The 26,571-nt window shown below is 45.7% G+C and overlaps 1 protein-coding gene across 3 annotated transcripts in view; it reads left to right on the forward strand.

The window, feature by feature from the left end:
• Rhbdl3 (rhomboid like 3) overlaps window positions 1-26,571 on the forward strand; it is a 67,635-nt gene that overhangs the window by 18,869 nt on the left and 22,195 nt on the right. For all 3 annotated transcript variants that reach the window (XR_006149443.1, XM_042692800.1, XM_042692812.1), the window contains 4 exons: window positions 3,061-3,285; window positions 6,947-7,095; window positions 9,106-9,218; window positions 17,512-17,612. Coding sequence is in view for 2 of the 3 variants with exons in the window: in XM_042692800.1 (XP_042548734.1) it covers window positions 3,061-3,285; window positions 6,947-7,095; window positions 9,106-9,218; window positions 17,512-17,612 (588 nt within the window). In the remaining variant the exon portion in view is untranslated. The remainder of the gene's footprint in view (window positions 1-3,060; window positions 3,286-6,946; window positions 7,096-9,105; window positions 9,219-17,511; window positions 17,613-26,571) is intronic.

The raw sequence follows: 26,571 nt of genomic DNA on the forward strand, positions 1-26,571 counted from the left end.
GGGTTAATGCTGTGCTATTGCAGGGACTGCTGTGGCAAGATTCACCGTGAGTGGACAGGAATTCCTCAGTAGAAGCTCCAAGAGTTAGCAAGATAAATGCAAGACTGATAGTCTCCCTTGCTTTCCCTGTTGGTGTTATGGAGGTGAATCATGTCACACATGGATGGAGGGAGTGTGAAATGGCCTGTATGAATTACCCAGTCTTCTACAACCCAAAGGCATCCATTGGGGAGCCCTCACCACTCACAGCCATCATCATAGCATACTAGCTGTCTGTGATAGGGGTGTCCAGGCAGTAGGTTGCTGTAAGAGTCCCTCAGCTAAGGGCTTCCGTGACCCAGACATAGGTCGTGGTTGGGCTTTAGGGATGGAGGAATCGTCTTCTGTTTAGAGCATACCCAGAGAGCACAGCTCCTGAGGGAGTGGAGCTGACAGGGGGGATTTGAGGGTTATGGAGATTCACAGTTCAGATGGTGGAGATGAGTTTCAGTGACTTGGAGCCCAGCAAGGCATGGGTCTGAACCAGCCTAGTCCCTGCATGTGTACACAGCAATATTCCTGCCCAGTCTCAAGGCCCAGTGAGAGTATACTGAGCTAGAGAGTTAGCAGTAAAGCTCTCCAAAAGAGAGTGACATGCTACTATCAGGATTTTTCTGGCTGGAACTTCCAGCCACAGTCTGGATTCATGTGAGCTGGGCTGCTCTGGAAACCCAATAAATAGACCAGGGAGGAAGTTCTGGATAGGTGGGGAGCTCAGGGCCTAAAGTTAGGCAGACCTGGGCCTTGAGCCCCTCAGTATGCCTTTGCCATTCACCGAGAAAGAGCCTTTGGCCCTCTGATGTCCTCTCTCTACACTGAATCCAAAGTTTTATTCAGGGATGCTTCAAAGATTGACTCTGATAAAGGACTCTATTTGAAAGTTTTGTCTCATACTGTTGTTCTTCCAGGTAAGCCCCTGCATCTTCTGTGAGATCTCTCCTGGCCCAGCCCAAGCAGAACATGTTATCCTTAGCCAGAGCCCCTCTTGTGCTTTTCCTAGGCCTCAGTAGCACAGTCCACATTGTATACAGTTGAGCAGACAGGGTTGTCATGTACGGGTGTGCAGGTTGTGTACTATACACAAGAATCCTGATTGAGGGATGAATAGGAGCTCAAACCTAGTCTGGAGTGCACCAAAGCCTTAGAAAAAGAGGTTCCTGGGCTGGGAAGGTGGCTCAGTGGTAGTGCATGCATGAGGCCCTGGGTTCGATTCCTCAGTACCACATAAGCAGAAAAAGCCAGAAGTGGCACTGTGGCTCAAGTGAGCTGAAGAGCTGAGGGACAGCACTCAAGCCGAGAGTTCAGGCCCCAAGACTGCCAGAAAAAGAAAAAGAGGTTCCTATATCTATCTCATCATAAAAATCCTATATAGGCTAGTGTGGACTTCAATCAAATAGATCTGGATTTGAGTTCTGCCCATGTAATTTACTTAGGGTCCATGGGGAAGTGATTAATTCTTGCAAAGCTCAGGTCCCTATCTTCCTGAGGTGGACCTACCTACCGTGAACTTAGCATGAAGAGAAAAGCTATAAAATAACAACAGAGTCCCATTTGGGGCTAATGTGAGCCCCTGTTCCTGCCTGCATTTGCACAACGCCTGTGCCACTGGGATGAGGGTGGAATGGCAGAAAGTTTCCTTTGAGATTGTCTACTTGAGTATGCAGGCTTGATGCCAGATTTTTGAGGTGAGAGACAGCAGGGCTCAGTACTGAGGAAGGGCTCTGAGGACAGGTTCCTACTACTTGGACCTGACTGAACCCATATCCATTCCCAGCTGCCTTCCTCTGACAGGGCTCAATCCCCAGGCCTTGCCAGCCCTGTCTGGCTTCTGCTATCAGGTTTGGTCTTGACATCCCACTGCTGGCTCATAGCCCCCAAGTCCATTGACCAATCCCACTCCAGTAGCCATAGAGTAGCTGTGCACCACGGTAGGGAGAGCTATGTTTCTAGGGATTCTCCTCACCTCCACAGGTATTGTGGGGTATTACAGCCCTGGTAGGGAAGTGGGGTCTGCAGGCTCCTGGAAGCTTGAGGTCAGTAAAGCTCCCTCTGGTCTGGGAGTTAGGCTGACTGCTAGGTGAGGCAGCCAGGGCTACACTGAGAACATGCCAAGGCTGCCAAGGGGAACACCACCACTTGCCCTTGCCCAAGGTCACAGGTCCCAAAGGCACATAGGAGTGGCTTCTACAGCACAGTCCTGGCTAGGTTCTGGTTGTCAGGTCTTCCATACACTGTCCAGCTCTGGCTGAGAATGTATAGCTACTTAGCCTTCAGCTCCCACCCAGCCTGCACTTCTTCCAGGTCTTGCTGACCACCTGGAAACAGATAGGCCTACCTCTTGCGTGTTGGTGGGGTTTTTTGTTTGTTTGTTTGTTTTGTCACGGGGGCTTGAAATCAGGGTGTGGGTGCTATTATGCCTGGTGAGCTCTTTCGTTCAAGGCTAGCATTCTACCTCTTTGAGCCACAGGTCCACTTCTGGTTTTCCGGTGGTTAATTGGAGATAAGAGTCTTACTTTCCTGCCTGAGCTGGCTTTGAACTGCGATCCTCAGATCTTGGCCTCCTGAGAGACTAGGTTTATGGGTATGAGCCATCAGTGAGTGCCCAGCACTGTGTTCTTTTGGCAGCTATCACTTACTCTGACCTGCAACTGCTGGTTACTTCTCTATCTTGATACTTAGTTGCTTGGTAAATTATGATAGGTAGGTGTTAGATGAGTAAATGGAAGGAAGGTAGAGGGAATACAAATACAGATCTGGATTTGAATGTGGTAGCTTCCTAACACTGTGCCTCAGTTTCCTATTCATGGCCCTTATTTAACAGATGACTTGTGAACATCAAATGTGCTAACATATGTGAGGTACTCAGAATAACTCTACCATCACATAAGAGCTTAACTATTAGAGAACAAAAGGTTATATAGGGTTCAGCCTACTCTTAAGGAACACACTGGCTGGGAAGTGGGTGTAGGGTTCCCCTGAGGCCACAGCTCTGACTCTTTCTTCATCCCTTTTCCTGGACAGATGAGCAACAAGCGTTCCAACAGCTTCCGTCAGGCCATCCTGCAAGGCAACCGCAGGCTGAGCAGCAAGGCTCTGCTGGAGGAGAAGGGGCTCAGCCTGTCGCAGCGGCTGATTCGCCATGTGGCCTATGAAACCCTGCCCCGGGAGATTGACCGCAAGTGGTACTATGACAGCTACACCTGCTGTCCCCCACCCTGGTTCATGATCATGGTCACGCTGCTGGAGGCAAGGACAAGGGTGGGGCAGGGGCTGCTCATTTTTGGGGGAGGGGTGCTTGGGGAGAGGAGCCAAGAGGATCTCAGAGATCATGGCAGGAGCGGGACAGTCTCCTCCCCCAAAGGATAATGGTTTAGGATCAAATAGCAGTTGTCATTGCAAGTCAGACAGGATTGTAATGAATGCAGGTGTGGTTCTATCCCTGAATGTGAGGAGACATCCAAAGATGATTACTTGAAGCAATTTTTGCTATAGCCAAGTCTCCAATATGGCCACGGCTACCACAACAACAGCAATAGAAACAGCCAGTAGATTCCCTGATTTGGGGATTTAGCCAGGAAAACTCGGTAAAATGAATTTACCTTGGTTCCTCCCCAGGTGTGTATGGGTAAGGCAATGGCTTCCCAGGATTAATTTCCTGCCTGTAATGTAGAAGCAACCAGACCTAGAAGATTGTCTCTATTTGGATTGCTTTCTGAACACAAAAGTATCACACAAATGCCTCTGGGAAAGTGTTTATGAGCAAGTAAATGTGGGCTTAACATATTTTTAAAGAATATTCTCCCCTTAGGGAGTCAGCCATACATCTTGTCCAGAATCGGAAGGTTCTACTTGATGGAAGTCAATTCTCTTGGTTGTTTGACCCAGGAACCCGTGTAGCACACCCCACCAGCTCCTGAGTGAATGCTTCACTTCCCTTTGGCATGTTACGATCTTCCACTGTTTTTCTTCCAAAGCCACAGGCCTAATTACTGCCTCCGCATATGTTCTTATAAAGTTCCTGCCTAATCAAACGGCAGGATCTGTCAGCTTTGAGGCACCTTCTCCTTCGCTTTTGCGAAATCAGAAATAATCTGCTCTGCCGACCAGAGCTCGTCTGTTTGTTGTTACGGCTTTGTCCAAGCACAGATTGTGAAAGTTGTGTTGTTTTTTTTCCCTGAGATATTCTTGGACTCATTCTTCAAGTGCTTACTGTGTTGGTCTATTTATTAGCTTCTGTTTGAGGACCAACAACAATGCCATTGCCTTGGAAGCTGCATGCGCTGCCAGGATACCCACAGGGTGTTAAGTGGACAGAACAGGTTCTCAGAGAGCCCATGGATACAGCACCAGGGGCCTAAGCCAAGTCCAGACTTAGCCTAAAAAGTCTTAACCTCACACTAATTATAGCTTTCTCCTCTGCATGTAATGGGCATAGGGATGATTCTGTACTTTCTCACTTTCATTTGATTATTTTGAGACAGAGTTTCACTATTATTTCCCATGCCTCAGTTTTTCAAGTGCTAGGATTATAGGAACCTGCCATCACTTTCTTTTTTTTTTTTTTTTTGCTGGTCCTGGGGCTTGAACTTGGGGCCTAGGCACTGTCTCTGAGCCTCTTTGGGCTCAAGGCTAGTGCTCTACCATCAAGGTTAGTGATATACCTACCACTTGAGCCACAGTGTCACTTCTGGCTTTTTCTGAGTAGTTTATTGGAGATAAGAGTCTCATGGACTTTTCTGCCCATGCTGGTTTCGAACTACGATCCTCAGATCTCAGCCTCCTGATTACAGGTGTGAGCCACTGACACCTGGTATTTTTTTTTTTTTTAACAGTACCAGGGTTTGAACTCAGGGCCTTACACTCTTACTTGGCTTTCTTTTCAGGACTGGTGCTCTACCACTTGAGCCATGCCTCCAGTTCATATTACTTTATCACTTTTAAGCTTCCTGACCACTCTGGAAGCAAACACTGATAAAGTGATCCGGATGTCTGTGTATCACTCAGAGTCCCTGATGGATTGAGTGGGTAACATTCTGACCTAAACCATACCTACAGAATACTGCCCCAAACCACTTAGGGTAGCTCACTATTTCAGTGCACAAGAGCACTTAGGAAATTCAGCATATGCTATGACAGACTGCGTGCCAGTGGGTCACATATATAATTCTAGACACTCAGAAGTCTGAGATCTGAGAATTTCCTTTCAAAGCCAGCCCAGGCAGACAAATCTGAGAGATTCTTATTTTCAGTTAACTAGCAAAACACTGGAACTGTCAGGCGGTAGAGCACCAGCCATGCAAGAATGTGAGGAACTGAGTTCAAGCCCCACACATGCACGCACGCTCGCGCATGCGCACGCGCGCATACACGCACACAAATACAAATTTTTTTTATTTTAAAAAGAAAAAATCCACATTTTAGGCTTTTGTCTTCTACAAAACTGATTTGTATGGAGTGTTGGTGAAGATGTGAGGGACCCAGACCTTTATGTAAGTGTAGGTATAGTCACTATGAAAAAAAAGTCTAGTATTTGTTAAAAACAAACAGAACTGCATATGACCCGGAAATTTCACTTCTGAGTGTGTATCAAAGGAGATGAAAGCCGGGTCTAGAAAAGATATTTGCACACTGTGTTTATAGCAACATAACACAATAGCTCAAAGTGTCCAAAGACAGATGAATGGTTTAAAAGGAAAACTCTGGAATATTATTTAGGTTTTAAAAGGAAGGAAATTCTGACACATGCTACAACACAAAAATACTACAGGCTGGAAAATACGCTAAGTAAAATGAGCCAGTTACAACAGGAGAATGACTGGGTGATTCCTGTTATATGCAGGGGCAACAGGAAGTTATTGTTTAACAGGAACACAATTTCAGGTTTGCAAGATGAAAGGACATTGGTGACAGTGACCTGATGTGAATATATTTAATGCCACAAACTAAACTCAACACTGGAAAGTGGTTACAGTGGTGAATTTTATATGTATTCTACCATAATATTTTTTTTGTTTGTTAAAGAAATCAACATGCCTCATCCTAGCTACTCAAGAGGCTGAGATCTGAGGATCACAGTTCAAAGCCAGCCCAGCTTGGGCAGGAAAGTCTATGAGACTCTTATCTCCAATTAGTCAAAAAAATGGGAAGTAGAGCTATGGCTCAAAGTATAGAGCACTAGCCTGAAGCAAAAGATATCTGAGACAGCATCTAGACCCTGAATTCAAGGCCCAGGACTGACAAAAAAAAAAAAAGAGAGAAAGAAATCAACCTCTACTGGATGCTGGTGGCTCATGCCTGTAATCCTAGTTATTTAGGAGGCTAAGATCCGAGGATCACAGTTTGATTTTTTTTTTTAATTTATTTTTGGGTCCGGTCGTGGGGCCTGAACTCTGGGCCTGGGCACTGTCCCTCAGCTCTTCAGCTCAAGGCTAATGCTCTACCACTTGAGCCACAGCGCCACTTCCGGCTTTTTTCTTTTTGCTTATGTGGTGCTGAGGAATTGAACCCAGGGCCTTGAGCATGCAAGGCAAGCGCTCTACCACTGAGCCACCTTCCCAGCCCGAGGATCACAGTTTGAAGCCAATCCAGGCAGGATAGTTTGTGAGACTCTCATATCCAATTAACTCCTCCTCCTCTCTCTCTCCCTCTCTCTCTCTCTCTCCCTCTCTCCCTCCCTCTCTCTCTCTCTCTCTCTCTCTCTCACACACACACACACACATACACACTCACAGCAGGATGATGAGGGATGGCTGGGCATTGGGTGGACACTGGCTGTGTGATGTTTTTTGTTCTCTGAGAAGGGAGGATGACAGCCTCCTGTAGGGACTCCACTGCTGGTCATCATGAGGGATATCTCTGGGCAACCATGCCTAGCAATGAACAAGTCTTCTCACTCCATTCTGTGCAGGTTGCTTTTTTCCTCTACAATGGGGTATCGCTGAATCAATTTGTGCTGCAGGTGACCCATCCACACTACCTAAAGAACTCACTGGTTTATCATCCCCAGCTCCGGGCTCAGGCTTGGCGCTACCTGACATACATCTTTATGCATGCAGGGTGAGTACCTGTCTTCTTTCTACCAAGAATCCCTGCTGATAAGTGGTCAGGATCATCTAAAATTGAAAATATATGCACATATACATACAGTTTTTTTTTTAAGTGCCTGGGATTGAATCCAGGCCTTTGTACATCCCAGGAAAGTGCTCTGCCACTGAGCTATGACCCCTAAGGCTCTTGGAGTGCCTGGGAAGGTTCTCCAGGTTTGAGGTTTGGAGGGACAGAGACAGCCAACATGTAGGGAGGGCCCAGCAAGGTAAACTGTTATGCTGTGTGCCTAGGAATCCAGAAGTTGCTGTGGTAGAGAAGCAAAACTCAGGAGCTCTGGGTTATTCCTCATCTGGTCTCTGAGTCTTTTATTTTTTAATTTAATTTCATTTTTTGCTGGTCTTAGGGCTCAAACTCTAGGTTTGGGTGCTACCCCTGAGCTCCTTTTTAGCTCAAGGCTAGTGCTCTACAACTTGGCCACAGCACTACTTCTGGCCTTTTCCTGTGATTAATTGGAAATAAGGATTTCACAGACTTTCCTGCCCGGGCTGGCTTCAAATCATGATCTTCAGATCTCATCCTCCTCAGGAGCTAGGATTAAAAGGCATGAGCCATCAGCACTGGGCTAGTCTCTTAGTCTTTTCAAGGGCATAAGCGCAGAAAGCCTCTAAGGTCTCACATGGCATTGTCACTCAACCTTTCCAGTGAATTTTCCTAACATTTCTCATCGTAGAATCCTTTTGCTAGTATAGGCAGTAAAAGGTAGAGGATTCCAGCAGAGTGAGGATTCAGGACACAGCTCAATTTGTCCAAGTTACCTTGAAGGTGCTCATGTGTCAGCTCTGTAGCCCAAGTAAGCCTCCAGTCAAGGCCTTGCTGACCAAGCTAGAGCCATTACCCAGAGTAAAACCTCGACTCTTTGTTTCAACACCCTCCCAACCCCAGGGAGCTGTTCAGTGTCTGCAAGCTCAGTTTAAATGAGAAAATGGACTTTAAAGTGCTTTGTAAACTTGAGAGCCCCATATTGATTGAATATAGCAGTAGTAACCTTACGATCTTTTCTGGTAATACTTAAACTTGGCTTAGACACACCACACATTTAGGGACAAGATCTGGCACCAGATGACTTGTATTATACAAAGGTAGAGGTTCACAGGGTAAGAAAGCCTACTATCCCTTCTCTTTGCCCTGAGAATTTTGGAGAGGAACAGGTACATTTTCATACTACAAAGGAGAAGTTTCCTCGATGAAACTTAAAGGAAAACTTGAAATTATTAAGTTATAGGTATTCTCTTTAATGCTTGCTGTGTTTTTGAGAATATCTTTTGTTTTTTGGCAAGTGTTTTTGCCAGTACCAGGCAGGGTTTGAACTCAGGGCCTCATACTTGTTTGGATTGCTTGGTTGTCTGGCACTCGTCATTTGAGCCATGCCTCTAGCCTCACTTTTTTTCCAGTTATCTTGGAGTAGAGAATTTCGTGCACTGTCTGCCCCAGGTTGTCTTTAAACGTAGTTCCTCCAGATCTCAATCTCCTGAGTAGCTAGGATTTATAGACATAAGCCACCAGACCTGGCAAAAAACATTTTGTTTTTCAGCATCAGTAGTTTTTATAAATATACTAGAGTGCTCTGGTAACCTCAAGGCCAGAGGATAGAGCAAGTCAGGTAGATCCCCAGCTAGGCCCCTGATTAGTTATGTGACTTTAAGTCAATCCGTGCCCCTCTCTGAACGTTGGCTTTGTGCATATGAACCCATGACACTGTTCTGTCTTCTTGACTGTGCTTAGTCTTGCTCACAGTGGCAGACAGATACTGCTAGTCTCCACCCGGGCCCTGTTTGTGAATTCAGTCCTGGCTGGAACACTTGGGAGGCTGTTTCCAAAGTAGTCTGGCTGCATTGTCTTTCTCCCCCACATACCAGGAGCTCCTCAGAAGTAGGGACAAGAGTCTTGCTCACTCCTGAATCTTCAGCCTCTCTTCACATGGTGTTTGTTAAGTGAACTAATGAGTATGATCTGTTACAGGATAGAACATCTGGGACTTAATGTCGTGCTGCAGCTGCTAGTAGGGGTGCCCCTGGAGATGGTACATGGAGCCACCCGCATCGGGCTTGTCTATGTGGCCGGCGTTGTGGCAGGTAGGAAGGAGGGCCCTGTGTCCAAGGGATGAACCTTCCCAGGATGGATTGAGGGAGAGCCTGTAAGTGGGACAAGCACTAGGCTTCCAGGTCACACATGGAATTCTCATTGCCAAGGTTCCAGGCAAATCTCCCACCTCCCTGGAGCCCAGACAGGAAGATGTGTGAGGCTTAGTGGGGCAGAACACAGAATTTGGAACAGGCAGATTGACAGTGTCTACATTCTATGAGCTTGGAAAAATGCTTTAACCTCTGTCTTGGTCCTGTCATGCCTGAAGAAGGAACTAACAAGCTCTGTAGGGATGTAAGAGCTGTGTGGGTAGGAAAACGGTGCTGCTTAAATTGTGCAGGTTGTGGTAGAATGCTAGCCTTGAGCACAAAAAGCTCAGGGACAGCACCCAGGCCCTGAGTTCAAGCCCCACAACTGACCCCACCCCACCCCCCCAAAAAAAAGTAAATTGTGCAGGGTGCCAGGTGCTGGTGGCTCACACCTGTAATCCTAGCTACTCCAGAGGCTGAGATCCGAGGATCACAATTCAAAACCAGCCCAGCAAGAAAATCTGTGAAACTCTTTCTCCAATTAATTATCAGAAAAAGTGGAAGTGACAATGTGGCTCAAAGTGGTAGAGCTCTAGCTTTGAGCAAAAGAGCTCAAGGACAGCATCTAGGCCGTGAATTCAAGCCCCATGACTGAGGAAAAAAAAAAAATGCAGGGTGAATGAGATTGCGTAGGGCAGCCATGGGCCCAAACCTATGTATCTTCCTGGCCAGAGCAGCAGCTGAACCCACAGGGAGATCTTGCCTCTACTTAAACTAACCATTGTCCCCTTGATTGACCCTCTGAGTACAAGAGGAGTCTGGTCTAGGAGACAGTGGAGAAGTTGAGGGTGGAGGGGTGTGTCAGCCTGACACCTGCATAGGTGTGGCTGTGGCAAGTGATCCTTCTCCCTGGAGCAAGAAGTAGAGAAGGGAGCTGGGGGAGCAGAGCTGATTTCTGCAGAAAAAAGTCTCACCAGCCCAGCTTCTGCGCACCAGGGATCCTCCCTCATTATGTTTCCAACTTTATTGCTCTTTTTTTTTTCTTAAAAAAATTTTTTTACAAGGTTTGCTACCTCAGCTCTTCAGCTTGACAGCTGTACCCAAGAGAGTTTTGTGTGTATGTTTAAGTGAGATCTTAATCCTTTCTGAGTGGCATTAAACTTATCATCAGAGAGCTGGGCAGCTTTGGCCTTATAAATACCATCCAGGCAGGGGCCCTTGGTAGCCACTAAACTGGTCTCAAATATAAAAGGGAAGGATCCCACCCTACCCCTGCGACACTGGTCTGCTAGTTGGAAAACCCTTGACCTAGAAGATTCTCCTGTTATTTCTATCTGTGGTCACCAGTTTAGACCTTGTGCCCTCACAACCCTTTCCTAGAATCTCCCACCTACTGTGTCCTTAAGAAAGGTCGACCAGATCTGGGAAGTTGGCTCAGTGGTAGAGTGCTTACCTCGCATGCATGAAGCCCTGGGTTCCATTCCTCAGCACCACATAAGCAGAAAAAAGCTGGAAGTGGCGCTGTAGCTCAAGTGGTAGAGTGCTAGCCTTGAGCTGAAGAGCTGAGGGACAGCACCCAGGCCCAGAGTTCAGGCTCTGTAACTGACAAAAAAAAGAAAGAAAGAAAGAAAGGTCTACAAGGGGCTGGGAAGCTCAGTGGTAGAGTGCTTGCCTTGCATTCATGAGGCTCTGGGTTCGATTCCTCAGTACCCCATAAGCAGAAAAAGCCAGAAGTGGCACTGTGGTTCAAGTGGTAGAGTGCTAGCCTTGAGCTGAAGAGCTGAGTGGCAGCATCCAGGCCCAGAGTTCAGGCCCCATGAACAACAACAACAAAAGAAAGGTCTGGGAGCCTGGCACTGGTGGCTCACTCCTGTAATCATGTCTACTCAGGAGGCTGAGATCTGTGGATCAAGGTTCAAAGCTAGCCCAGGCAGGAAGTCATGAGACTTAACTACCAAAAAAGCAGAAGTGGTAATAAGCTTAGGGATAACTCCCAGGCTCTATCTAGGTTCAAGCCCCAGGATAGGCACATACACACATACAAAAAAAAAAAAGGGCTGGGAAGGTGGCTCAGTGGTAGAGCGCTTGCCTTGCATGCATGAGGCCCTGGGTTCGATTCCTCAGCACCACATAAGCAAAAAGAAAAAAAGCCGGAAGTGGCACTGTGGCTCAAGTGGTAGAGCGCTAGCCTTGAGCTGAAGAGCTGAGGGACAGCGCCCAGGCCCACAGTTCAGGCCCATGACGACCCCCCCACACCCAAAAAAAAAGAATGAAGGAAGTAGAGCTGCGACTCAAAGTAGTAGAGTGTTAACCTTCAGCAAAAGAGCTCAGGGACAGTGCCCAGGCCCTGTTAGGGAGTTCATGCTCCATAACTGCTAAAAAGAAAAAAAAAAAAAAAGAAAGAAATGATCAAAAGAAGATGGGCACCAGTGGCTTACACCTGTAATCCAAGCTACTCAGAAGTCTGAGATCTGAGGATCATAGCTCAAAGCAGCCTGGAAGAAAAATCCATCAGACTCTTATCTCCAATTAATCACAGAAAAAGCTAGAAGTGGCACTGTGTCTCGAGCAGTAGAGCACTAACCTTGAACAAAAGGAACTTGGGGAGAGTGCCAAGGCCCAGAGTTCAAGCCCCAGGACCAGCAAAAACGGGGAGGGGGGAAGGGGCAGGGAGGGGGAGGGGGAGGGTATAGGGTGATGAAGGTCCAGTGCTGTGTAAGAGAGAGAAAGGAGGTGAGGGAGGGAAAGAGGGAGAGAGAGAGAAGAAAGAAAGAAGAGGGAGGGAAGGAGGAAGGGAAAAGCACCTCTTTGTACCCCATTTTCTCAGCCTCCAACACACCACTGAGTCCTTACATCTAGGGAGTTATAGCTTCATTTTCTATACCTAGACACTCAAGAGTCCCAGATGTTAAATGGCGGGGAACGGGGAAGATGCTCGTAACACTTGCAGTTAGTAGTCAATTAGATGGGGGTGCTATATTACCTGGAAGACAGCAATAAGATCCAGAATGACTCAGCCCTCAGTCAGAACAGATGACACAGTCGGGAGACGGCAGGTAGCACTCCCAGTGATGTCAGCATGGAGTGGGAAGTACAGACACAAGTGGGATTCATCACCTAAATTGGTGGATGAAGGGCTGTAGCAACCTGCCAGCCAAGAGCAAGCCCTGTGCTGTCTGAGTCATTGAGTCAGAACAGAGGTCACTCTGGTCACCACATATCAGGCCATTGATCTTCGGGATTGAGTCAGTTGATCTCCTAAGCCTGTTTACTGACAGCCAGACCAGAGGGAAGAGCTACCTTGTACCGCTATAATTAACCTCTACAACCATCCCATGTGGCAGTTACTGCTGTTTTCTACCTGGTACAAGTAACAGAACCTAAGACTTTGGGGTTGGGAATGTAGTTTAGTGGTGTAGCATGTGTTTAATACTGGCCTTATGTTTAATATGTGGGAGGCTCTGGGCTCAATCTCCAGCACCTACACATGCACACATAAACAGAGCCAGAAGCCAAGGCTTATAGGAACAATTGACTTGAGAAGAAGACACAGCTCAGATGTGATGGATTTGGGCTCACACTCATACTGTGTTCCCAAAAACTGTCCCATACACATTACCATAGTATAAAGATGACCAAGAGGTAGGTTTTTGTCTTTGTGCCTTTATTTATTATCATAAAGAAAGGGAGACATGATAGGTGTCAGGCCTACTTTCTGATTTCCTGCCTAATGAAAGTATTGCTAGCTGGGAATGTGGCCTAGTGGTAAAGTACTTGCCTAGCATGCATGAAGCCCCAGGTTCAATTCCTCAGTACCACATAGAAAAAAACAGAAGTGGTACTGTGGCTCAGGTGGTAGAGTACTAGCCTTGAGCTGAAGAGCTCAGGGACAGCACTCAGGCCCAGAGTTCAAGCCCTACAACCTACCCCCCCCCCAAAAAAAAAGAGAGAGAAAGAAAAGAAAAGTATTGCTTATCCAACGTCATCACATTTTATAGCAAAAATGGCTCACCCTTACTGTGTGTATAGTTTCCAGAAGTGTGATACAGGGCTCCAAGACGTTGTGCATCACAACAGTTCTGTGATGTGGGTGCTATAACACCCATTTTACAGGCAGTTTAGAGAGGTGATATAATCAGCCAGTTGAACTGCAGTGAGCCCTGTGCTTCTAATCAACATTTATGCCAATAGGCAACTCACTCATGACAACTAACAGTGTAAGCTATTAACAGTGTAACTACTTTAAAAGCCAGTATCTTTTCTTCTTATTATGTCTTCAAAGAGTTGTACAAGGAGGCTTCAATTTAACTTATCCATTTATGTGTACAATGCATCCTTATCAGTCACTCCTTCCATCCATCATGCTTTCCCATCCCCATCCTTCTCAAGTTCTCTAGTTCCATTTTCGTGTATGTATATTCAGTGCTATGACTGTATAAATTCATCAGTCCTCTCTCCATTAACTTGTCCCCCCCCCTTTAGTTCCTGTACCTCCAGTGAAGACATGTTTTAGCTTTCTGGTATTTGTTTTGTTAAATTGTCTGTTGATAGCTTAAATAGGTTACAGCATGAAATCTCCTGTGTATATCATACTTTAGTCAATTAAAACTAGTATCTTAAGTGCATCACTAATCTTTTTTTCTTTTTCTTCTCTCTTTTTTTTTGGTCGGTCATGGGGCTTGAGCTCTGGGCTTGGGCACTGTCCCTGCGCTCTTCAGCTCAAGGCGAGCGCTCTACTGCTTCAGCCACAGCGCCACTTCTGATTTTCGAGTGGTTTGTTGGAGATAAGAGTCTTACGGACTTTCCTGCCCAGGCTGGCTTTGAACTGAGATCCTCAGATCTCAGCTTCCTGAGTAGGTAGGATTACAGGCGTGAGCCACTGGCACCCAGCTCTTTTGATTTTCTGAGACCCACGATTTGAACTCAGTGATGCTTTTGCATATTGACTGGTGCTCTACCACCTGAGCTTTGCCTCCAACCTTTTTTCTTATAGCTTATATAGATTATAAGACATGTATGCATTCCCAGAGCCTAGAACCTTTTAGGTAATAAATATTAGTAGAATGCATGAAAGAAGACATGAATAAATAAGGTTACATTGCTTACATGCAGTTGTTGTGCCAATTTTTACTTGGATTTTTGCTAATGGCTAAGAAAGAAAAATGCCTTATGCCTTAAAACTTTCCAAGTTAAAACTACGGAAAGTTGTGCTTCATAGCAAGGTCCCCAATTGATGACTTCTGGAATAGACCCAGAGCGTGTTTTGGAGTCCCTTGTAGTCCCGATTAGAACCAGCCCCTTGGTCCACCACTGAGTGGAAGTAAGGTTTACCATCACTACAGTTTGCCATTCTCTCCCCGTCTGGTGTCCCACAATCTCTGTGAGAATTCATACTGGTCTTACGAAATTGTCATCCCCGAGGTTCCTAGCTGGTGAGGGGATCTTGCTGGGCCTGTATTTCAGGTCATGTCTTAGGATAGCCTTTGGTACTCTATATACACATATCTCTTGTTTGTGTTCAGCCCATCCAATCCTTTCATCCCCCAGCTCATTTGCAGGAAAGTCTAGCCTGTGGTCCAGGTTTCTAGAACCTCAGGATTCTAGAACCAGGATCTAGGCCTCAGCCCCTGAGTCATAGGCCAAGCCAGGGATCATTGAATTCCTCTAGAAGAAACATTTGAGGTCCCCTCTAGTGTGGATGGTAAGATTTTTCTCTTCCCCACACCCCAATTCAAGTAGGGCCACACTCTGCTCTGTAGGTAGAAGGTTCTGGTCAAGTTTCCTTTGAAAAGGTGGTTTTACTGCTCAGAATTTGGAAAACTTTAGATTTAATTTTGTAGATGTGAAAACTTGAAGCCTGAAGAATTCAGGGGCAATTGCCCAAGGTCATATAACAGTCTAGCCACATACACACCCCATTCTATATATGTCTATGGACCAAAGCTGGCCCCTGCCCTAGGAATCAAGACTGAATCATGAATAGGGTGAAGGAAAGGTCAGTGTTGTTCAAGTTGATTCTGCCACGGACTCTTTCCTGCCTGCAGGCTGCCTGTAGCCTACCCTGGTGGATGATGCTGGAGTGGGAAGTGGGAGCTGCCTTGCCAGAGAGGCTGGGCCTTCTTCTGTCCAAATGGTAATTAATGAGGAGCGGCTTGGGCAGCCAGCCCTGCACAGCCCTGCAATGCAGCCTTCTCAGACAACCCGCCAGGAGAGCGTGGGAATCCTTTGTCATGCAGATCTCTGCCTATGTATGTGCCACCCTGGGAGTTTTTTCTTTCTCTTATATATGGCTGACCCTGTGGCTGGGTCATCAAAAAAAAAAAGAAAAAGGAAGAAAGAAAGAAAAGAAAGTTATCTGACAATAGATCAATACCTTATTAAAGCCAGAGTGAAGGCATGAAAGAGGTACAGAAAGATTTATAGATGCTCTGGGAGGGGAGAAGAACTTTGGGAGTCCCCAGTTCATTAACAGTTTGGGGTTTTCTTCTGAGAGATTGACACTTAAGTATTTCTCGTGGGGAATCTCTTCCTTAAAAGTGCTCACAAGGGATTAGGGAGAGGCAGATGGACAATGACACGCTGATATTCTATAGGGGAACTCTCCATGTCCAGATTTAGAAGGTCAGAGTTCCTGACCATCTTCCTAAGGTGTGGATCCCTCACCCCTGAGCCTGCAGAAGTCAGATCTCTGCCTGTCCTTCCCGTTTCCAATGGCTAATTGGCTCCAGAGCCTGCAGGCATTTTCCAGTGGTTGTTTCTGCTCACTCACCCAGGCCAGCCACTGCTCACCCTCTGTTGCCCTGGGCTCTACCTCCCAGTTATTTTTAGTCTCCTGTGTCTTGCCCTGGAAGCCAAAGCATTGATCACACTTAAATAAGACCAGAACAATAAATTTCCCATCTCCTCTCTGCCCAGCTTTCCTTCCAGAGCAAAATTTTGTCATCCCCTAGACCAAAAGCCATAGGCCTCCCTTTCCCCCCCAGAGAGTATGACATCATCTGTATCTTCCTAAGGACTTTTCAAGGACAGTCTTTTCCTCCAGAAAAGTCCCCACTTGGGATCCTGTTGGTCTTTTGTGCTTTTTCAACTACAGGGTGATTGGGAGTGATGGTGCTTTCTAGATACAGCTGTGTAAAGGGGACAGTGGTAGAAGTGCCTGTATAGAGGGTGCCTACTTTTGAGAGCTTTGATCAGTAACACACATTTTGGATTGGGGATGTAGCTCAGCAGTAGAGCACTTGCCTAGCATTTATGAGGCCCTGGGTTCTATCCAAAAAGAAAAAAGAAAGAAAGAACATGAGTTTTGTATCAGGCAGAGTGGACTCAAGTCCTACTTCTAGCACTTCCAGGATACTTGGCTCAGATCCTTCTCTTTTCTCTGCTTGAGGGTGGAAGGGAGGAATGGATGTAAAATGCTTGCCCAGTGTCTTCCATGCACTGCCTGTGTGTAGCCAGTTCTTTCTGGGTAACTATTGCCACTTGTTTTTGTTGTTTCTACTTCAGAACCCTGTACCAGCGCAATGTCAGGTAGAGAGGCAGGTGATCTAGGTTATAACTCAGGACCCACTTTGAGCAAATCACACATTTTTTCCTCTTCCTCCTCCTCTTCCTTCTCCTCCTCTTCTTCCTCCTCCTCCTCTTCCTCTTCCTTCTCTTCCTCTTCCTTCTCCTTCTTCTCTTCCTCCTCCTCTTCCTCCTCCTCCTCCTTCCTTCTTCCTTGTTCTTTTGAGACTGGGCTTGACTGTAGTCCAGATTGGCCTCAAACTCATAATCCTTCTGCATGAGTGCTAAGAATACAGGTGTGCCACCCACTCTTGGCTCACTTTTTCCTTCTTTAAATCTTGCATTCTCTTGTGTAAAGTGTGAAAGTTGAATCAAGTGCTAATTTCTACCATAAACTAATTCTTTGGGAAATCCAAGGCAACGTTGGTATCAAAGGAGGAAGAGAGGGCTGGGAAGGTGGCTCAGTGGTAGAGCGCTTGCCTTGCATGCATGAGGCCCTGGGTTTGATTCCTCAGCACCACATAAGCAAAAAGAAAAAAAGCCAGAAGTGGCGCTGTGGCTCAAGTGGTAGAGCACTAACCTTGAGCTGAAGAGCTGAGGGACGGCGCCTAGGCCCAGAGTTCAGGCCCCACGACTGGACCCAAAAAACAAAAAACAAGGAGGAAGAGATGGAGGCTTTTGCTGTGGAGTCTTCCCACTCAGGTATAGCTGAGCCCCATATTCTTGACAACTCTCCATTTTTCTATACTAGGGTCTCTGGCTGTGTCTGTGGCTGACATGACTGCCCCTGTTGTGGGCTCTTCTGGAGGGGTGTATGCTCTCGTCTCTGCCCATCTGGCCAACATTGTCATGGTGAGTCATTCCTGTTCCTACAGCTCTCTTCCTTGCCTCTTCTCTGTCTTCGCTGGACCTGACCATTACACTACTGGAGCTGGCCCAGCCTAGGCAGACCTGCTTGTTTACAAGTACTCCTCCCCCTCTGCAGGCCTATTCTAACTGGGACCCTCCTGTACCTGTCCACATGTTCTCTAATCATGGCATAGCCTATGAATATATCTGTCTCATTCTTCTACCTATTTCCTACTTGGTGATTTTAAAACATGTTAATATTTAGTCATTAGAAGCTGAGCACAAGTTAACTGAATAAGCATGATGCCCTGGGTTCAAATACTAGTACTGACACACAAAAAAATTGGCCACTGGTATGCGTGTCATTGAAATTCCTTGTTTGCCATAGATGGTTAAATAAGAAGACCTTAGAGATTACCTCTCTCAAATTCTCAAGTAGAAAAAAAGAGGCTTTGAGGAGTTAAGTGATCACCCAAACTCACATTGAGGTTATATATAATCAGGACTTTAGTTGACATGTTCTGACAGCCATTCAAGTGTGGTTCCCATGCACCAGCCCCTCACAATGGTGGGATACAATGATGGGCAGTGTAGGAGTATGGTCTATACAGCCCACTTCCTAAAGGGTGACCTTAGACCAGTTACTGTTTTGTGCCTCAGTTTCTAAATCTGTGAAAATGAATGATAGGCAGTAAGTGAGAGAAAATGAACATAACCGTATAAGGTTAATTTCCCACTCCTCATAGAAGCACAAGTGTGGAACCTTTCAGGGCAAAAAAAGGAAGGAAAGAAGGAAGGAAGGAAGGAACGAAGGAAGGAAGGAAGAAAAAGAAAGAAAGAAAGAAAGAGAGAGAGAGAAAGAAAGAGGGAAAGAAAGAAAATTTTAAAAAAAATGAGTCTGATGGGGGATGATGAAGCACCACCTGTTTTGATGGAAGTCTGAGTATGGAGGAAATCTGAGTCTGGTCTGGTGTGGTTGCCCTACCTCAAGTTCTTCCTGGCCTAGGAGCCTATAGGCCTGACACTCTCCCTAGCTAGGGCTGCTCTTGTGCTCAATGGTGCCCATTAACTTAAGAGGACGGAGGTTGGGAGAGATGAAGAGAAAGGGACGGAGGGAGAGGAGGGAAGGGAAGGGAAGGGAGGACAAGTAGGCAGGCTCCTCCTCCCCACCCCTCCTTATCCTGTCTATCCCCACGTGGCTTTTGTGGCACTGTTTGATTGTACAGAGTCTCGCTTACAGTCCTCTTGCAGCAGCCTCCTGAGTACTGGTATTTTCTTGAGCAGTCCAGTTCTCACTGGACACACACACACACACACACACACACACACACACACACCCCACACCCCTTTTCTTTTCCCAAATGTCCCCTTTATAAATGGAGTAGGCAGACACTGAGTAATTACACTTGCTCCTGGCCTGAATTTTTTGGCAACTTTCAAGTGACTATGGGTACAGTTTGCATGTGTGAATGTGAAGGTGGAATGTGTGTTCATCCATGTATACTACACACACACACACAAGTTCAGTCTGCTGAAAGCCCGTGAGCCCACGTTACCTCACATGGCCCTTTTAAATGGGTCATTCTGTATCAGTGCCACATCTTTCCCCAGACACAGCTTTTCCTCTGAATTCCTCCTCCTCCATTCCCCCTCCCCCTGCCCCAATTCCTCTCTGTAGGAAAGGAAGGACTGACCTCCTCCTTCCCATTCCTCCAAGATGTGGATGCAAATGGGGTGGGGGAACACATGCCACAGATCAAGAATATGGGAAGGGAGAAAGAGAAGTTCCGGAAGATGCCCTAGTCCCACCCTCCTAATCTCATAGGAAATAGCCCTGATGTCCCAGAAATTCTCAGTGGACAGATAGTCTACCTAAGGCTGAGGATCAGGACAGAGGGGAGGTGTGGAAACAGTGTTGCTCCAGTTCATGCTTTGGTCTGACAAGTAGCCCGTGACCTGTGGCTGTGGTGATCACGAGCAGTCCTTCTGAGCCCTTCCCTGTCTCAGTGCCTTCCCAGAAGCAAGCAGCTTTCCCTGCCTCCTGAGAGGTAGGCAGGCTTCCGGGTGTATAACCTTCTCTAGAAATATGTGTGGTGCTTTCTCATTAGGAAAGTCACTGTCAATACATTCAGAGATGTATTGAACTAACCATATGAAATAGACATTTCTGTAGCCTAGTATGTGTCAGGTACCCAGGCTTGAATTCAGGGCCTGGGCACTGTCACTACCTTTTTTTTTTTATCGAGGCTGGTACTCTACCACTTGAGCCACAGCTCTACTTGCAGCTTTTTGGTGGTTAATTGGAGAAAAGAATTTCACATAGTTTTTCTATTCTGGCTGGCCTTGAACCTCAGTCCTCAGAGTTCAACCTCCTGGGTAGCTAGGATTATAGGCATGAGCCATTGTCACTGAGCTCCCAGAAACATTTGAATGTCAGCAATTTCATATGGATCAGCCTAAAATTGTCTTTAACTCTAGAATGAAGATTTTTATTTATTTATTTATATTTAAAAATATTTTTACTGAGATTAAGTGGTTATATAAATTTCACTGTATTGTGAGATAGTGATACTTAACGTCAAAAACACATTTAACCTTCATGAGGCAAATTATCATCATGGTCTATAATGTTTGTGAACTCTATGAGCTTTGACAGTACAACTATTTCTCCTACATTGGGTGATATGTACTCCCTTTTGTTTAGTGTAAGCTGTTCCTTCTTTCCCTCTCATTCCCTTGCTCCCATCTTTGCTCTTGAGTTGCTTAAGTTCGTTAGAATGAAGATTTAGAGTGTTATGTACAAACATAACCTTATCAGAGCAGAAGGCAGAAAAACTATGAATTAAATATTCAGAGGAACTGAATTTGAGAACCTAGTCACCATCTTAATATTTGAGTGGGTGGGTCACACACAATTGTGGGGCCTAGCTGCTCTCATCTGTAATTCATCTTCACAAGGCAGTTGTTAAGATGTGGGATAGTAGACTTGAATGCAAATCACCATACAACTGTGAGATCCCCCTTGTACACACACACACACACACACACACACACACACACACACACACACACACACACACACACACACACACACACACACACACACACACATACATGTTTATGTGTGCTTTTTTGTTTTTTTGGTTTTTTTGGGTCAGTCGTGGGGCTTGAATTCTAGGCCTGGGCACTGTCCCTCAGCTCTTCAGCTCAAGGCGAGTGCTCTACCACTTGAACCACAGTGCCACTTCTGGTTTTTCTGCTTATGGGGTGTTGAGGAATCGAACCCAGGGCTTCGTGCATTCAAGGCAAGCACTCTACCACTGAGCAGCCTTTCAGCCCCCTGGCTGTGTTTTTATATAGAATTCCTTTAGCTATAAATTCTGCCTGATGTCTATACTGAAAAAAAATCTGTTGTTTTTATGGCTCCAGATACATGATTTAAAAAAAAAAAAAAGTGGTTAGTATTTCTGTTCTCAGAACTGTTTAAATGAGACATTTTGCTACCCTAAATGAAAATATGTCTTACTGGGTATGGTAAGGTACCCCTGTATTCAGTACTCAGGAAGCTTAGCAGGAGAATTGTAAGTTTAATGCCAAGCTTGACTCTGTCAAGATTTTGCCTCAAAAAGACAAATGGCCAGCTGCCAGTGGCTCATGCTTATAATCCTAGCTACTCAGGAGGCTGAGATCTGAGGATCTCAGTTTAAAGCCAACAGAGGCAGATAAAACTGAAAGACTTTTATCTTCAGTAAACCAACAAAAAGCCAGAAATGAAGCTATGGCATAAGAAGTAGAGCACCAGCCTTGAATGAAAAAGCTCGGGTACAGCACCTAGGCCCTGAGTTCAAGCCCCATAACTGGCACAGGCAAAAAAGAAAATACAAACAAATAAGCAAACAAACAGAAAACCAGGTAGGGTGGCTCTCACTTAAATCCTGCCCATTTTGGAAGGCAGAGATTGGGAAGATTAAACTTCCAGGCCTGAGCAAAACGTTTCCAAGACCCCTTCTCAATCAATAAAAGTTCAATGTGGTGAACAACCACATTTGTCATCCAGCCAAACAGGAGGTGTAAGTAGGATTGTGGGCCAGTCAGCCTGTGCATAAACACCCTACTTGAAAAATAACAAAAGCAGAAAGGCTTATCTGTGACCCCAGTATAGCCAAAAAAAGAAAGATAGATTGTTAGGCTTGGTGGTGCATATCTGTAATCATCAGGTATTCTAGAGGAAGATCATGGTTCAAGGCCAGCCCTGACAAGAATAACTTGATATACTATCTGAAAATTAAGCTGAAAAGCAAAAGGATTGAGAACATGATTCAGGTTGTTGAGAACTTGCCTAGCAAGCACAAGGTCCTGAGTTCAAAGGCTCAATACTGGGGAAGGCTGGGGAGTTTTATGTCTTTTTCCTGCCTGGGCTGGCTTTGAACCCTGATTCTCAGATCACATTCTTGAGTAGCTAGGATTACAGCATGAGCCACCAACACCTAGCAAAAACATCTTATTTTTTTCTTTAAAAAAAGTTTCAAAAGCTGATAGTTTATATCAAACAATTAAGGTTGAAGGCTGGGAATGTAGCTTAGTGGTAGAGTGCTTGTCTAGCATGCATGAAGCCCTGGGTTCAATTCCTCAGTACCACACAAACAAGAAAAAAAAAAAAAAAAGAATTAAGGTTGACCAAATATCTGGGCTGCAAAAAAGACCTGCAATCAAGATTTCTTATTTTAAACACTGGAAATATAAAGATCCACTTAATTGAATAATTTATTAGTTGCCTCCTACTGGACTCCATAGACCAGAGTTCCATTTTAAAATATGCAGAATATTTACTTATACTTTCCTTTGTCTGTTAGATGGTTTCTTAAAATATTTGAGATTTGAATTTTTGCAAATTGTATCATATTGTCAAGGCACAAGGAATGATAGTTGTTTAAAAGACACCAACGATCTCTTACAAGGCTTATATAATTAGATGAAAATCTTTTTGTAGGATAATCACTTCCTGATTTACCTATGTCATGCTTTCATATTTCCTGTGTTCAGTTTTCTTGAGTTTCTTGGAAAGAAATGGTTTCTACCAGGGGTATAGCATGATATATTAGAATGAAAAAATTCCCTATTTCCTGCCTCTTACCTCTCTGTGTCTGTCTTTATCTCCTTCCTCTCCCTTTATTACTTTCTTTCTCTTTCTCTCTGTCTCTCTATATCTTCCTCTTTCCTTCCTTCTAGTAGCCTCACAGATATGCTAGGCAAACACTGTACTATTGAGTTCCTAACTGATCTAGTTAGCAAGATGCCAGGTGACTGGTTACCAACTTGTTTGCTGTGGCTGAGTTACTATCTCACCCTTCAAGGATCTGGGAAAGAGTAAAATTAAAGGACTTGGAAAATGTCTGCATTCCCCTGGGGCCTGCAGGCTTCCACATTTATAGCAGCAGTAGTGCTGGCTGAGTGTGATTTCTTCTTTTTCTTCTCTCTTGGTGGTTCATATTATTGGAGGGAATGGTGGTTCAGGGGAAATGAGGCAGCTGGTGGGAAGGAGTGACTTTCTAGTTTAACCCCTCATCTGCTGGGAGACTGTTAGTTATATGCAGTCAGCTCTGGGGGCAGCTTAGTAGACAGCATGGGTCTCTGAAGGGTGATGGACAGAGTCAGATTCACTCTGACCTTGAACTAGCTCTGCTGGATCCTCTGTTTCTTCTTCCCTGAGGTGAGGGTAGAGGGTGTTGGACTGGATCTGCCTGGTGCACTTCGGTGCTTCTGGCAGAGGGCCAGGCTTGTTTGTAAACTCATGAAACTGTCCAAGGAGCTTTGATAAAACAGGAGCTCCTTGGCTTTGTCTTTTAGATTCCTTTTTTTTTTTTTTTTTTTTTTTGAGACATGTTTTCATGGCCAGACTGACTGGAAGTAGCCCAGGCTAGCCTCAAACTCTTGGTCCTCCTGCCCCTGCCTCCTGAGTGCTGCTATTTACCAGCATGTACCACCAGTCAGTCCTGAGGTTGGATTCCAATTTTTTTTTTTAAGACATTCTATAGAGTGAACCCATCATCTTTGCTCCTGGTCTAGATAGTACTATGAAACCCTTATATGACTGATGTTCCAGGATCTGATACTTGATACATATTAATACTCATTTCACCCTCAGAATGCCTGGTAAGATAGGTGACTGACATAGGTACTATTATCTCAAATACTTACATGAGGACACTAGAAAAAAAAGGAGTGCTGAGCCATCCCACTGTCGGCTATGCCAAGCCAAAAGTATGAATGGGGTTTCTTAAGATCGTTCCCAGATCAATCTTAAAATCTCTGCACAGAGGCAAGAGGACCCCAAGCTAAGGGGTGGCAGCTGTGTCATTCTTACTTACCTTGCTTTACAGTGACTTAGGATACAGTGCTCAGGGCATAGAAGGTGATACTGCTTTCACCTGAGGTATTTGCTGAGTTTATAAGGAAAAGGGATATTAGAAGTGGTATTAGAACTGGGCACTGGTGGATCACACCTGTAATCCTAGCTCCTCAGGAGGCTGAGATCTGAGGATTATGGTTCAAAGCCAGCTGGGGCAGGAAAGTCCATAAGATTCTTTTTTTTTTTTTGGTCCCGTCATGGGGCCTGAACTCTGGGCCTGGGCGCTGTCCCTCAGCTCCTCAACTCAAGGCTAGCGCTCTACCACTTGTGCCACAGCGCCACTTCCGGCTTTTTGCTTTTGTGGTGCTGAGGAATCGAACCCGGGGTCTCAGGCACGCAAGGCAAGCGCTCTACCACTGAGCCACCTTCCCAGCCCAAGTCCATGAGATTCTTATCACCAACTGAAGTGGTGTTGTGACTCAAAATGGTAGATTGTTAGCCTTGAGCACAAAAGCTTGGGACAATGCCAATGCCAATGCCCAGAGTTCAAGCTTCATGACTAACCAAAAAAAAAAATAAAAAGATGTTAATATATCACTTATGTCTGTAATTGTATAAGTGTATATAACCTAAGATTTACCATCTTAAGCTGGGTGTAATGGCTTACTCCTGTAATCTAGCTACTCTGTAGGTCGAGATTGGCAGGGTCCTGGCAAAACCTCTCCCAGTGAACAGGCCCAAAGTGGTAGTGTGCACCTGTCATCCCAGCAACTTGGAAGGCTGTATAGGTAGAAGGATTAAGGTCTGAGACCAGCACAAGCAAAAACATAAGACCTGCTGGGCGCCCGTGGCTCACGCCTATAATCCTAGCCACTCAGGAGGCTGAGACCTGAGGATTGCGGTTCAAAGTCAGCCCAGGCAGGAAAGTCCATGAGACTCTTATCTTCAATAAACCACTAGAAAACTGGAAGTGGTGCTGTGGCTCAAGTGGTAGAGCACTGGCCTTGAGCTGAAGAACTGAGGGACAGGGCCCAGGCCCAGAGTTCAAGCCCCATGACCGACAAAAAAAAAAAAAAAAAAGACCCTCCCGACCTGAAAAACAGTTAAAACTAAAAAGATGGAGTGGCTTAAGTGGTAGGTAAGCATGCCTAATTAGCAAGCACTAGGCCCTTAGTTCAAAAGTAAATACCAAAGGGGAAACAAAGGAGGAGGCTACAATGCTTGATAAGAAATGTACTCATTATCTTGCCCATGTAATTGTAACTCCTCTGTACAGTATTTTCACAATAAAAAAAAAAAATTACCTTGCCTGGGCATCAGTAGCTAATACCTATAATCTTAGGTATGTAGGTAGCTGAGATCTGAGGACTGCAATTCAAAGCCAGCCAAGGCAGGAAAGTCCATGAGATGCTTATCCCCAATAAATACTCAAAAAGCTAAAAGGGGGGGTGTGGTTCAAGTGGTAAAGCACCAGCCTTGAGTGGAAAAGCTTAGGGACAACACCCAGGCTCTGAGTTCAAGTCCCAAGACCACACCAAAAAAAAAAAAAATTACCAGTGTTTCACACCTGTAATCCTAGCTATTAAGGAAACTGAGAATTGAGGATTCTGGTTCAAAATCAGCCCAGGCAGGACAATCCATGAGACTCTTATTTCCATTTAATCACTGAAAAACAGAAAATGGAGCTGTGGCTCAAGTGATAGAGTGACAGCCTTGATCAAAAAAGCTAAGGGCTGGGAAGGTGGCTCAGTGGTAGAGCGCTTGCCCCGCATGCCTGAGGCCCTGGGTTCCATTCCTCAGCACCACATAAGCAAAAAAAAGAAAAAAGCCGGAAGTGGTGCTGTGGCTCAAGTGGTAGAGCGCTAGCCTTGAGCTGAAGAGCTGAGGGCCAGCGCCCAGGCCCAGAGTTCAGGTCCCACGACTGGACCCAAAAAAAAAAAAAAAAGCTAAGGGACAGTTTTATTTCTGTAATGCTGGGATCACATCCAGGGCATACTTACTAGTCAAATGACTCTCTAAAACTTCATCCTCCCAGGCTGAAATTCTATACCTATTAATGCCAACTCCCCATACCTCCTCCTCCAATCCCTAACAACCACCATTCTACTTTTTTTCCCCTTTTTTTGTGCCAGTCTTCAGGTTTGAACTCAGGGATTGGGTGCTGTCCCTAAGTATTTTCACTGAAGGCTGGTGTGCCCTACCGCTTGAGCCACAGCCCCACTTTCCTGGCTTTTTGAATGTTTACTGGGAGATAAGAGTCATGGACTTTACTGTCCAGACTGGCTTTGAACCTCCATCCTCTTATCTCAGCCTCCTTTTTTCTTTCTCTCGCTTTTATCATCCCCCCCCCCCCCCCCCCCCCCCCCCCCCCCCCGGTCGTCAGGTCTGAACTCTGGGCCTGGGCGTTGTCCCTCAACTCTTCAGCTCAAGGCTAGTGCTCTAAGGCTGGGAAGGTGGCTCAGTGGTAGAGCGCTTGCCTTGCATGCCTGAGACCCTAGGTTCAATTCCTCAGCACCACATAAGAAAAAAGCCAGAAGTGGCACTATGGCTTAAGTGGTAGAGCACTAGCTTGAGCTGAATAGCTGAGGGACAGCGCCCAGGCCCAGAGTTCAG

Source organism: Dipodomys spectabilis, unplaced genomic scaffold (genome assembly GCF_019054845.1).
Source record: "Dipodomys spectabilis isolate Male_0828 unplaced genomic scaffold, ASM1905484v1 ptg000004l, whole genome shotgun sequence".
Classification (NCBI taxonomy): Eukaryota; Metazoa; Chordata; class Mammalia; order Rodentia; family Heteromyidae; genus Dipodomys; species Dipodomys spectabilis.